This window comes from Toxorhynchites rutilus, chromosome 2 (assembly GCF_029784135.1).
Source record: "Toxorhynchites rutilus septentrionalis strain SRP chromosome 2, ASM2978413v1, whole genome shotgun sequence".
Classification (NCBI taxonomy): domain Eukaryota; kingdom Metazoa; phylum Arthropoda; class Insecta; order Diptera; family Culicidae; genus Toxorhynchites; species Toxorhynchites rutilus.
In genome coordinates this window covers 56,157,520-56,171,123 of record NC_073745.1, presented here as the reverse complement: position 1 = coordinate 56,171,123, position 13,604 = coordinate 56,157,520, and the positions used below count along the sequence as shown (strand labels likewise).

At 41.6% G+C, this 13,604-nt stretch overlaps 2 protein-coding genes across 8 annotated transcripts in view; both read right to left on the bottom strand.

Moving 5' to 3' along the window:
* LOC129770102 (RNA-binding protein fusilli) overlaps positions 1-13,604 on the bottom strand; it is a 261,350-nt gene that overhangs the window by 63,264 nt on the left and 184,482 nt on the right. For all 7 annotated transcript variants that reach the window (XM_055772732.1, XM_055772736.1, XM_055772738.1 and 4 more), the window contains exon 6: positions 332-386. In XM_055772732.1, coding sequence (XP_055628707.1) covers positions 332-386 — 55 coding nt within the window. The remainder of the gene's footprint in view (positions 1-331; positions 387-13,604) is intronic.
* On the bottom strand, positions 6,810-8,606 carry LOC129770104 (uncharacterized). Its single transcript, XM_055772739.1, has 2 exons — positions 7,590-8,606; positions 6,810-7,508 (listed from the first exon to the last, which is right to left on the bottom strand). Exons 1-2 carry the CDS (start codon positions 8,275-8,277, stop codon positions 7,183-7,185), a joined length of 1,014 nt encoding a protein of 337 aa, XP_055628714.1. The 5' UTR covers positions 8,278-8,606; the 3' UTR covers positions 6,810-7,182.

Sequence of the window (13,604 nt, the reverse complement as noted above, 5' to 3'; positions counted from 1 at the left end):
AAATAAATACGGCAGAAAAGCTGAATAACGCTTGTGTTGCCTGCATCTGTGTATGTGATGGGGTGGAGGAGGTGGAACGAAAGCAAAGTTCGTTTTCAGAGACGCAAGCGAAGAAAATGTGTTTTCACTTACAACGTCAAGTGTCACGTCGTCTCGCAAGGCCCACATATTATTGCCGCGATAGTTGGGGGGAGTGAAGAGGAAAAAAAGAGAGAGTAAGAGGCATAGTGACGTTCACAGTGATATGAAAAACAGTTTGTGGATGCATTTGCTACGGATATGAGTAAACAAAAAATCAAAGAGAATACATAGCTATTGTAACTCTACTCACCATATTCCAGGTTCTAAACTTAAATTTATTACTTCATTTGCTTCGAATTTATGACCTGCAATAAACGAGAGAAAGAAAATATTTTAGCTTGCACACATATCACTTGTTGAAATTATGGGATGATAAAATTAAAGCCTAGTACATTTTTTTTATTTCAACGTAACATAATAAAATAAAAATTCAAATTCATAGCCGCAATGCTGCTGTTGTTCGTTTCCCTTTTCCACGAGGTCTAAAATTTGACATTGAATGGAATTTGCTCGATGAACTCGATTTATTATGGTAACCGAAAGAAGAAGTTGATGGATTGATTATTGATAACGATCTTTTGCATGGAACAGCGACCTCGAATATGTATTTGGAATGTTTTGACCCTGGCGTAGCAGGGTGAGCTGGCCCTATAGACTAGCGAAACACTGATCCTGCTCGGTTAAGTTCATTGGCCAGGTAATGTTGTATTCTGTCATACGTGGCGACAACGCTCGACAATACCGCGGAGTTGGTTCCCCGATCATCGGGAAAGCCCCCATGATCATGCTGAGGTAGATGACAGGGTGATCGTGGGTAGGTTCAGTGCAATCATACGGAACCTTACAATAATCCAAAGCTAACCCAAGTGCTCTTGACCTCTCGCTTTGCTAGAATTCACTATCGTTAGATTGCAAGTGGAATGTAATCAAAATTCCCATCACTATTGGGTCGAATTCTTCTGAATCTATAAACATGGCATATGACCTCACAAGACCCATTGACTGGAAAATATACGGACGCGATTGCTCTAGCCATCAATTCCAGAGATGGTTTGCCTCCATTGGAGGAGTATAACTTCATTTCTCGTTTGATCTATGACAGCACGGTTCGCGCTCAAACGAAACCCATCCCAGGCTCCACTATTCGTCGAAGGTCTCCCAATCCATAGTGGGATAGCCAATGTTCCAAGCTTTATCAGGATAAATCGAACGCATTTAAAGCTTTTCGGAAACGTGGAACCTTTGAGAATTTTCAAACGTATTTGGACATTGAAAATCAATTTAAAAACTTGATCAAAGGGAAAAACGTGCTTATTGGCGAAATTTCGTGGGAGGTTTCTCACGAGAAACGTCAATGAAAAAATTATGGAAAGTGACTCGAAACATGAAAAATCGCTCTCCATCGAATGAAAGCGAAGAATATTCACATCGATGGATTTTTTATTTTGCAGGGAAGGTTTGTCCCGATTCCGCTCCTGTGCAAAAAATTGTTCGAGATATACCACAAGATAGGTGCGATCTTGATTCCGAGTTTTCGATGGTAGAATTCTCTTTTGCTCTCCTTTCTCGTAACAATTCGGCTCCAGGAACGGATAGAATTAAGTTCAACTTGTTGAAAAACCTCCCTGATGTGGCGAAACATCGCTTGTTGAATCTATTCAATCGGTTTTTCGAGCATAATATTGTTGCAGATGATTGGAGACAAGTGCGAGTTATAGCTATTCAAAAACCCGGAAAACCCGCGTCCGACTTCAATTCGTACCGACCAATGATCTTGTTTCGCCTTGATCGATGGGTTGAAACAAATGGCCTACTCTCAGATACACAATATGGGTTCCGCAGAGGCAAGGGGACGAATGATTGTCTTGCGTTGCTTTCTTCAGAAATTCATATGGCTTACGCCGAAAAAAAAACAAATGGCTTCAGTATTCTTGGACATGAAGGGGGCCTTTGATTTTGTTTCAATAGAGGTTTTGTCAGACAAATTACACTCTCGGGGTCTACCGCCTCTATTGAATAACATGTTATATAACTTGCTATGTGAGAAACATTTGAATTTGTCTCGCGGAGATTCGGCAGTGAGTCGGGTCTCTTACATGGGCCTCTCTCAGGGCTCCTGGTTTAAGCTCCCTTTTGTACAACTTCTATGTAAGCGACATTGACAATTGCCTTACACAAAATTGCAGCCTAAGACAACTTGCAGATGATGGAGTGGTGTCTGTCGTAGAATCAAACGAATCCGACCTGCAAGGACCCTTACAAGATACTTTGAACAATTTTTCAACCTGGGCCATTGGGCTAGGGATCGAATTCTCCACGGAGAAAACAGAGATGGTGGTTTTTTCTAGGAAGCATAGACCAGCAAAACCAAAGCTTCAACTTTTGTGTAAACCGATCACTCATGCTATGTCGTTCAAGTATCTTGGGGTATGGTTCGACTCCATATTAGGTATCTGAGTAAAAAATGTCAACAAAGAATAAACTTTCTCCGTACAATTACCGGCACATGGTGGGGAGCCCATCCAGAAGATCTTATAATGCTGTATCGAACAACTATTCTCTCAGTGATGGAGTATGGCAGTTTCTGTTTTCAATCAGCTGCCAAAACACACCTCATTAAACTCGAGCGAATTCAGTATCTTTGTCTCCGTATTGCGTTGGGATGTATGCCCTCAACGCATACCATGAGTCTCGAGGTTTTGGCAGGCGTACTCCCACTAAAATATCGCTTCAATTCATTATCTTTTCGGTTCCTCATCCGGTGTAAGGTTATGAACCCATTGGTGATCGGGAATTTTGAGCAGCTGATCGAGCTAAATCTTCGCTCCGGGTTCATGAGTACATATCATGAATTCATCTCCATGCAGGTTGTTCCTTCTTCGTACATTCCCAACCGTGTTTGTTTTACTGACTACATCAATTCCTCTGTACATTTTGATCTGTTCATGAAGGAGAAAATCCATGGAATACCAGATTATCATCGATCGAGGATCGTTCCTACGATCTTCAATGCAAAGTATGGGCGTATCAATTGTGATAATTTGTACTTCACTGATGGGTCCTCTATGAATGAGTCCACAGGATTTGGAGTGCTCAACGAATTTTTTAGCACCTCTGACAGTCTTCAGTATCCTTGCTCAGTGTGTATTGCTGAATTGGCAGCAATACACTGGGCGCTGGACAGCGTCGCCTCACGACCTGTTGAACACTATTACATTGTAACGGATAGTCTTAGCTCTGTCGAAGTTATCCGTTCAGTGAGGCCGGAAAAGCACTCGCCGTACTTCCTTGAGAGAATACGAGAAATTTTGAGTGCTTTATCCAGACGCTGTTATGTCATTACCTTTATCCCTTCACATTGCTCAATTCCGGGTAATGAGAGGGCTGACTCATTAGCAAAGGTAGCAACGGAAGGCGACATTAATCAGCGTCAAATCGCCTTCAATGAATTTTATTCTTTAGTCCGTAAAAATACTATCGCTAACTAGCAACGTAAGTGGAACGAAGATGAATTGGGCCGGTGGCTTTACTCGATTATCCCTAAGGCTAGGATCAAACCATGGTTCAAAAGTCTGGACTTGAGTCGGGACTTTATTCGCACCTTCTCTCGACTCATGTCCAATCACTGTTCGTTATACGCGCTACTCTTTCGTTTTAATCTTGCCGATCGCAATATCTGTGCTTGTGGCCAAGGTTACCACGACATCGAACATGTTGTTTGGTCATGCGAAGTGTATCTTGTTGCCAGATCGAAGAGGAAGGCAGCCCAATGTGCCGGTGAGAGATGTGTTGGCTCAGTTAGACCTTGATTACATGTCCCAAATATATGTCTTCCTAAAAGTTATCGATCTTCGTGTGTCATTGTCCATATATCCTTATATTCTCCTTTTTCTTTTCCTTCGCGAGAAATCAAATCCCTTTTTACTAACAATAGAATAAGTTGAAATGTAAATACATATTAGATATAAGATAGGCTTAAGAATTGAGTGTGATGAATGTGAGTGTGAACATTCTTTTTTTTTTTTCCAAAATATATATTTTTATAAAGGCTCATATGGCGTTAGCCTCACGGGGCCGGGAGTTCAATACAATTTTTCTTATTATCTATGTTAGTAATATGTAACCGATTACTCGCGGTTGGCTCGAGGTTAGTATTACAAGTGTTTTCGTAATTGGGATGTTGCTGTCTCCAATGCTCTGTACGTGTGCCCGACACGGGATACTTCCTATTGGGATGCAGCTGACCATTAATCAGCAACGCCCCCCTAGTCTGTACCTCATATCTAGCGTGGTGCGTCTTTCTCGACTCGAGGAATCCAGGATAGAATGGTCACTAGCCGGCGCAATCATCAGTTCGTGTAGAGTTGTCATGATCGGTACAACCTTTGGCTCTTGTTGAATGATCAGTGGACTGCACAACCTTTTGCCCGTGTGTCTGTAAAGAGTGTGTGTATGTATTGCCGCGACTAAGTAAAAGTTTATCGATCGGATAGGAGGGATATGAAACGGGGACACAACGAAGGAAACATCATTAAACGTTGACATCGGCGTTTCTGAGGAACAGGTATAGATGAAGCAGAAGATCAGGATCACGGCTACCTAAGATATCCCGGACGGGGATATCCGATTGTCTGCCTTGTGCTCTTAGTGCTCTAGAGAGCTAGGCCGTATCCACCACAATGGAACCGGATACACGACCAGACAACATGCTCGATGTCGTGGTAGCCATCGCCACAATCACAAAGATTGTTTGCTGCGAGCCTAATGCGATAGAGATGCGCGTTTAGGCTGTAGTGATTGGACATAAGCCGAGATATCACGCGAATGAAATCACGACCTATATTCAATCCCTTGAACCATGCCCTCGTCGAGACCTTAGGGATAATCGTGTGTAACCAACGACCGAACTCATCTCCACTCCACATGCGCTGCCAACTTACGAGCATATACTGACGAGGAATGTGGAAAAATTCATTATAAGCAATTTGCCTTTCAAAAAGAGTGCCTTCTAAAGCGCCCACCTTAGCTAGCGAGTCCGCTTTCTCATTCCCCGGAATCGAGCAATGAGAGGGAACCCATGCTAAGGTAATCTTGAATAATTTTTCGACCAAAACACTAAATAGTTGTCTTATTCTTGTTAGGAAATAAGATGAGCGTTTATCAACCTTCATTGAGCGGATTGCCTCTAATGAGCTGAGACTGTCTGAAAAAATAAAATAGTGGTCGATGGGCAATGTTTCAATGATCCCCAGTGCGTAGTATATCGCACCCAGTTCAGCAACATACACGGAACAAGGATCTTTGAGTTTGAAAGAGGCACTGGAATTTTCATTGAAGATGCCAAAGCCAGTGGACCCGTTTATGAATGAACCGTCAGTAAAGAACATTTTATCAGATCTAACTATGCCCCCATATTCTGCCGAAAATATCGGCGGAATAGAATCTGAGCGTAGATGATCTGGGATTCCATGGATTTTTTGTCGCATGGACAGATCAAAAATTACAGAGGAATTGCAAAAGTATGGGAAGCAAACTTGGTTGGAGATGCCTGGTGAAGGGTGCACGTCGTGGGTAAGGTACTCATGGTATAAAGACATAAAACTTGACTGAGGAGTCAGTTGGAGTAGATTTTCGAAGTTATCAATCACCAATGGATTCATGATCTTGCAACGGATGAGAAATCTGTAGGATAATTCTGTGAACCGAAGAGTAAGCGGGGGTACTCCTGCCAAAACTTCGAGACTCATCGTATGTGTCGAATGCAAACACCCCATGGCTATACGCAAGCAACGATATTGTATTCTCTCCAGCTTGAGAATATGAATCCTGGCAGCTGATCGGAAGCAAAAACTGCCATATTCTAACACTGATAATATCGTTGTTTTGTATAACTGAACGAGGTCTCCTGGATGGGCACCCCACCATGTTCCGGTTATTGTTTGGAGAAAATTGATTCTTTGCTGGCATTTCTGTTTCAAATACGCAATGTGTCAAAATATACTCCAAGGTATTTGAAAAACATCGAGTGCTTGATCGTTTTGCCGGATAGGTGAAGCTGGAATTGGGCGGGTTCGTGCTTCCTAGAAAAAACGACCATTTCGGTTTTCTCCGTAGAGAATTCGATACCCAGCTTGAGAGCCCACGTGAACAGATTGTTCAGGGTATCTTGCAAGGATTTTTGCAGAACGGCGGGATTAGTACCCGTGATGGAAATAACTCCATCGTCTGCAAGTTGTCTCAGCGTGCAGTTTCTAGTTAGACAATCATCTATATCATTGACGTAAAAACTGTACAAGAGGGGGCTTAGGCAGGAGCCTTGTGGTAGGCCCATAAAACTGTATCGAGAAGATTTTGAGTTGCCATGAGAGAAATTCATGTGCTTTTCTGACAGTAAATTGTACAGGAAATTATTCAGAATTGGTGAAAGTCCACGATTATGAAGTTTATCTGAGAGAATTTCCATGGAAACTGAATCAAATGCCCCTTTGATATCGAGAAAAACGGAAGCCAATTGTTCTTTGCGAGCAAATGCGATTTGGATTTCAGAAGATAGCAGCGCGAGACAATCATTTGTCCCTTTACCTCGGCGGAAGCCAAACTGCGTATTTGACAGCAAATTGTTCGTTTCGACCCACTTGTCCAAACGAAGTAGAATCATTTTCTCTAACAATTTACGAATACAGGATAACATTGCAATCGGCCTATATGAGTTGTGATCGCAAGCCGGCTTGTTGGGTTTCCGTATGGCTATCACTCTCACTTGTCTCCAGTCATGCGGGACAATATTCAGCTCCAGAAACTTGTTGAACAAGTTCAGCAAACGCTGTTTTGCCAAGTCGGGAAGATTCTTCAACAAGTTGAATTTAATCTTGTCCGACCCCGGAGCTGAATTGTTACATGAGAGGAGGGCAATTGAGAATTCCACCATCGAAAAATTCTCATAGTCGCATTGGAGTGGAATGTCGCGTACGACGCTTTGTGCAGGAACGGAATCGGGACAAACCTTTCTTGCAAATTTGAAAATCCAACGGTCAGAGTATTCCTCACTTTCATTTGTATGGTTCCAGCCACGCATTCTCCTAGCCGTATTCCAAAGAGTGCTCATAGCGGTCTCCCTTGACAAACCATTGACGAACTTTCGCCAATATCCACGCTTTTTTCTTTAATCAGACCTTTTAGTTTGGCTTCTAGAGCTTGGTGCTTTCGAAACCATTCCACTAGTCCAGTTTTCCGGAATTTTTTGAAAGCGGATGATTTTTCAAGGTAGACCTTTGAACACTCCTTGTCCCACCAAAGTGATGGAGGACGACGTCGTAAAGTGGTAGCAGGAACACGTTTCTTTTGAGCTTGAAGTGCGCTTTCGTAAATCAAACTCGATATAAAATTATACTCTTCGAGTGGAGGAAGTTCATGCATTGAAACAAGTGCTTCAGATATTATTTCTGCAAATTTTCTCCAGTCAATATTTTTCGTGAGGTCATACGCAATATCGACTGACTCACGAGAACCTGATTCATTGGCGATCGATAAAATTATTGGCAGGTGGTCACTACCGTGGGGATCTTGGATTACCTTCCACGTGCAATCCAGGGATAACGAAGAAGAGCAAAGTGATATGTCTAGCATGCTTGCCCGTGCAGGAGGGTTGGCTATTCTAGTTGCTTCCCCAGTATTCAAAACTGTCAATTTGAAGTTGTCACACAGATCATAAATCAAAGTGGCACGGTTGTCATCGTAGAGTGAACCCCATGCTGTTCCATGGGAGTTGAGGTCACCTAAGATTAGCCGCGGCTCCGGCAGTGCCTCGATGATATCAAAAAACTGATGGCGGCCAACCATAGTTCTTGGAGGAATATATATCGAGGCAATGCAGAGGTCTTTGCCATTGATTTGTGTCTGGCAAGCGACAACTTCAATGCCTGTCATCGATGGGAGAGTGACTCTATAGAAGGAGTGGCATTTTTTGATCCCCAATAGTACGCCACCAAACGAGTCATTTCGATCGAGGCGAATAATGTTGAAATCGTGGAAATTCAGTTCGTCGGCTGAAGAAAGCCATGTTTCACAGAGGGAAAACACATCACAGTTAGAACTATGAATTAAAAATTTAAATTGATCTAGTTTAGGGATGATGCTTCTGCAATTCCACTGTATTACAGTGGTCAAATCCTTGACCTCTTGCACTGAATCAGGCATCGAGGGAAATGAACGCTGCTAAAAAACCACATTTTTCTTTCAAAAATGTTCTCACAATCGGAAGCAAACATAATACTATGCTTTTAAGAGGGTCATTTATATTTAAAGCATTTAAAATATTGTCCACCAGGTCAGAAAGCGCAAGCAAGCCAGATTGTGGCTGTTGCCTCGACCGCGAAAAAGGAACAGACGTGTTGGGCTCTGCTCCGGGAAGTGCTGAGGACCCCTGGTGCGTAGAAGAACCGCTTAAACCAGGAGGTACTTGCTTCGGTCTATTCTCAGCACGTTCGATACGAGGTTTCATTCCAACTTGGGAAGTTTCGGTCTTCTTTCTGGGGAGTGATGGAAAAGAAGTAATTTTTTTTTTCCTAATGGCACCCTGCGATGTACCGGAACTTCCTGCATTGGGAGCGTCTGCAACAGGCTCGTCGTTCTGCAGAATGGAGTAGGGATTGTCCTGAGTCGTTGGGGCGGAACTCTTAAGCATTTCTGCATAAGTCCGCTTGGAACGTTCCTTTAAGGAACGCTTGAGTTTTTCCCCTCGTTGTATGTACACCGGGCATTGAGAAAGATCATGGGGGGCCCCGTCGCAATGAAGACACTTGCGCTCTTTTGCGCAAGAAGTCCCATCATGACTCTCTCCACAATCTGCGCAACGTTGTTTATTGCAACAATAGGCGGCCGTGTGACCGAGTTGCATACATTTGTTGCATTTCATTACCCGGGGTACAAACAACCGAACAGGTAAACGAAGAGCACCTATTGCAACGTAGTTTGGAAGAGCGGAACCCTCAAATGTCACTCGAAAAGAGTTTGTCCGATTGAGAACTCGTTTGTCATTTTTAAGTGACACAGACTTCAGTCGATCGCATTCAAGAATCTTCACACTTTTAAGTGAGGAATTCTTGAAGCGACCGACACCATCGAGTATCTCTTTTCGAGTCAAACCCTTTTCGTTTATTACACCGTCTATTTCAACGTTGCAACAGGGTACGTATACGCGATACTCAATCGCAAAGAGATCACAGCGCGTTATTGCATTCGCTTGGGTCCTGCAAGAGACGACAACTCGTAATTTGTCTGGCCCCATCCGAGTAATTTCAGTAACTTTGGAAAATTTCTGCGTTAGTTCTTTTGAGATGCGAATGACATTAAGAGGTTTTGATTTTCGTCTAAAGTATACAATGAATGGACCTTTGAATCCCTCCGGGTATTCCTTTAGACGAAAATCATGTTTTTCATCAATTTCCTCATCTTCAGAACTTTCTACTTCATACACAGAATTTTCCTCCTCAACGTCTGCTTCATCCTCCTGCTCTTCAGGAGGTGGGTCAGCATCAGAAACATTCAATGACGTGGATGGGGGATCCTCCCCACCCTCAGCCATAATAATGAATTAGTCACCTGTTCGATGTGAACAGTGTAGAATAATAATAAAAAATAGAAAAAAATAAATGAGTAAATAAATTATATTTGTATTCAAGGTATATATAAATTATATTTATTTCAATTTTTTATTGTATAAAATTCAAAAATGAAAAAAAGTTTCAACAAAAGTTCAACGGTAATGTAAGAAAGATGTACACCCCTAATGCCAACGCTTGCCGATTTGGTAAATACAATGTTGGACAATGGTGTAAATCGTACACAGGAGGTTGAAGGAATGATATATGGAACAATAGAAAAATAAACTTCTACTTGCCGCTGCTGTGTAGCGTGTGATGAATGTGTGTTGATCTGAACTGGATCCTCAGCGTCTCGATCGTGCACCACTTTTAATTGAGCTCGCTTCACTCGCAAGCACTGATGAAAAAAAGCACAATATAGATCTGCGTGAAAAAAAACACCGTTATCGGATCGATTCTCAAACTTGTCCGATCAGCTCGCGAGTTCTCGAACGAATTGTTCGTGTGTGAACATTGTCAACATATCCTTATATCCCTTCCTCTTCCTTAAAAAATATGTCATCTTCTAAACTCGAGTAAACCGCGAGTAATCGGTTCTCTACTTCAATAACATTAGAATTAGTGAAAAATGTTTATGTATACTTGTAACAATACAGATAGGAGTAATCCAAAGCTACGAGCCGACCAACACTACCGAGCCAATGGTGTGGGAAAATTATAACAGTAAGCCGAATGCCGTTGTGAACAGAATTCCACAGGGGGACAATAAGGTCTTCGTTGCGACTTCAACGCTAAAATCGGCCCCGACAACAGGGAATGCGTCATGAGACGTCAGACGAGAGGGAAGAGAACCGCCGTTTTTTGGAGTTTTATGAACAGCCCCCTTCCCCCATGGTCCCCAAAAAGATACTCGAGAAAGCCGATCCGGCCATACCGCATGTGTGATAATGTTTGCACCATTAAACAATGCCAAAATTTAAAAAAATCCTCAAAAATTTCGGTTTCGATTTATTTTATTTATTCAAAATGGGGATGCTTCTGAGAGTCTTAAACTATGTTAATCGTCGATCGAGTTTCCACTTGTTGTAATTACAGCCTCGCACGGCAGGTCCTAATAATGCCTTTCATACTGAATAATCCAATGAATTAAGATCCACATCCTGCAGAAACTCCTAGCCGTAGATATTGTAGCATAGCCTCAGTTCCAATAAATTTTGCAGAACTTGTATTATTCAGTATCAGACTAGGCTTATCTGATGACTTACGAGGGCGCATGGAAGAGAAGCTTACCTATGTTGACTAATGTCTTCTGACCTATTTTGAGAATCGCGCGTCAACCGTCAACTTGAAGTCATGCATCCAATGCCAACACAAGGGAGTCCCGGATAAGATAATTGAGCGGATTTTTGCACTCACTGCGACTAGATCATCTTGGGAGAAAACAGTCGTAAAGAAAATCGAGGGTAACTTCGTAACTTGCCAATAAAGATGGAGCACCTCAAGCTCGAGGACTCAACCGCAATTTGGACTCAACTTTATAATAGTTGGGTAAGCAGTGGATAGGGTTGAAGACCTCCTATATCTTGGTGGACATAGAGCGTCAGATCAAAGGACCAATACCGACGAACGCGCACGGATCAAGTAGACAAAGGCAGCAGTTGCGAGATTAACAAAGGCATTGAGCTCATCAACTTGCACCAATCGATCTATTTGTTAAAACGCAAAGAATCTCCTTACCACGGACTAGAAAATTTAGCACCGAGGCGATACAAGTTGCGGACGAACCCGAGTGAGAGAATATAAAATACCGTTTTGTCTCTGTTGAGGGGGCAAATCACGCCACTGTTCACTTCATATCACCCTGCGCATTTCAGTAGCATCAGCATCGCTCCATGACAGTTCGTCTGATAACCGTCGAAATACAGCTGTCATAACAATCCCATATGTTTTCCTCACACACATCTTTGCTAACCACAAAAAGGTAGAGTTCCATCCGAGTGTTATTAGAAAATAATATTGAAATCAATTTAAGTCATCCTGTAGTAAGCTTCGCTGTATACAAAACAAGGAGACCAAATGTAAGTCGAGATGAATTATTGTAAATCATATCTGAATTCATTATGTGAATATATTATATTATAGCTTTGAGCTCGCTCACCAACAATTCCCGCGTGCTGCAAAGAGTCGTCCGAAAAAACCCCAACAGTCTCAAATTCCGAACACTTGAGCTTTGTTGGCCATTAATCAGTGTCTCATTACTCAAAATGGTACATACTAATTTTGATGAAGTTTTCAACATAAAAGATCATTTGTTCATCCATTTGTAGTAGATTGTTACCTTTTCTCTCACTAACCATGAAAACAGCAAACAAAATAGTTCAAACAACTACAAAAAACTGAATTACAGAATTTGCTAACGCACTGATTATCACTGATTTTTACAGTCACTTTTCTGCAAATGCTTAGTATTATAAATTATAGGCGGTATCGATACCTGTAAATGATGTTAAAATTCCCAAAGAATGTCAGATACGGGTAAAATAAAGCCAGCAGCAGTTCGGTCGCTCCTGCAAGCTGTCAACCGCGATTGAGGTGTTGTTTTTATATTCTTTCTAATTGTTCATTGTTCAGCTCTCATTGCAGTAAAAAAAAGTTGGAAGGATCTATGACTAGAGGCACGGACGGGAGTTTGACGTAGAACTATGATGGTTGGGAACAAATGCTATTGAATTAGGTTCTATTTTGATAAGACACAAGGTTGTAATAAAAAAAATCGTTTGTTATACGAACTGAATTTCATTCAAATAGGTTAATTTTGATGCTGTCAGAGAAATATATAAATATCCTTGATTATTCTTGGTTACCGAATTAGAAGTCGGAGAGAGGGTGGGAAAAAGAGAAGAAGAGAAAGAGAAAGAGAAAGAGAAAGAGAAAGAGAAAAAGAAAGAGAAAGAGAGAGAAAGAGAGAGAATGAAAGAGAGAAAGATAGAGAGAAAGAAAGAGAGAGAGACAGAGAGAAAGAAACAGAGAGAGACAGAGAGAGAGAAAAAGAGAGAAATAGAAAGAGAGAAAAAGAGAGGGAAAGAGAGAGAGAGAGAGAGAGAGAGAGAGAGAAAGAGAGAGAGAGAGAGAGAGAAAGAGAGAGAGAAAGAGAGACAGAGAGAGAGAGAAAGAAAGAGAGACAGAGAGAGAGAAAGAGACAGAGAAAGAGAGAGACAGAGAAAGAGAGAATGAAAGAGAGACATAGAGAGAGAGAAAGAGAGAGAAAGAGTACAGGAGGGTTAATGTGCGGAAGAATACGTTTTTTTCAGGCACTTCTGTTTGTACATTTGGGATTTTTCGACCGCAGGTGCAAATACATTTCCAGATCACTTGCGAATCTATTGGCAAAAACGAATATGAACTCCCTTGAAACATAACCCCATTGGAAGAGGTCATAGAGCTTTCCGACGTAGAACTACGTCTTCCAGGAAGAGTGCCAAATCAGAAAACAGGTCACGTTATGAAATAAAGCTGTCTAAGATTTGTTAGATATGCTATACATTACAATTCCCTAATCCCTAAACCGTTTAAATTAATGAAAACTGGAAGTATTCTCATTTTCGCATACTTTTTCTCTGTCGATTTGTGTGCTTACCTGCCCGTACCGTCAATAATGAGCAACTAATACATTCCTTTCTGCCCGGTGTAAGCCATCAGCGATTTGAAACCACATTAGTTGTTCTGTTTGATTTTTCAAATTGGATTTTTTCAAGGCTAGAAACGATTGAAATGAGGAAGCTTAAATCCTCTATAGTGAAAAAAACAACATCATTCCACCAATGAATCCAAACACACTCCTGAATTCACAGAATCTCCCTTCAGCCAAAAATAAATATAATATATATTGTTAGAATGCATCTAAATTTCTTAAATAATCCT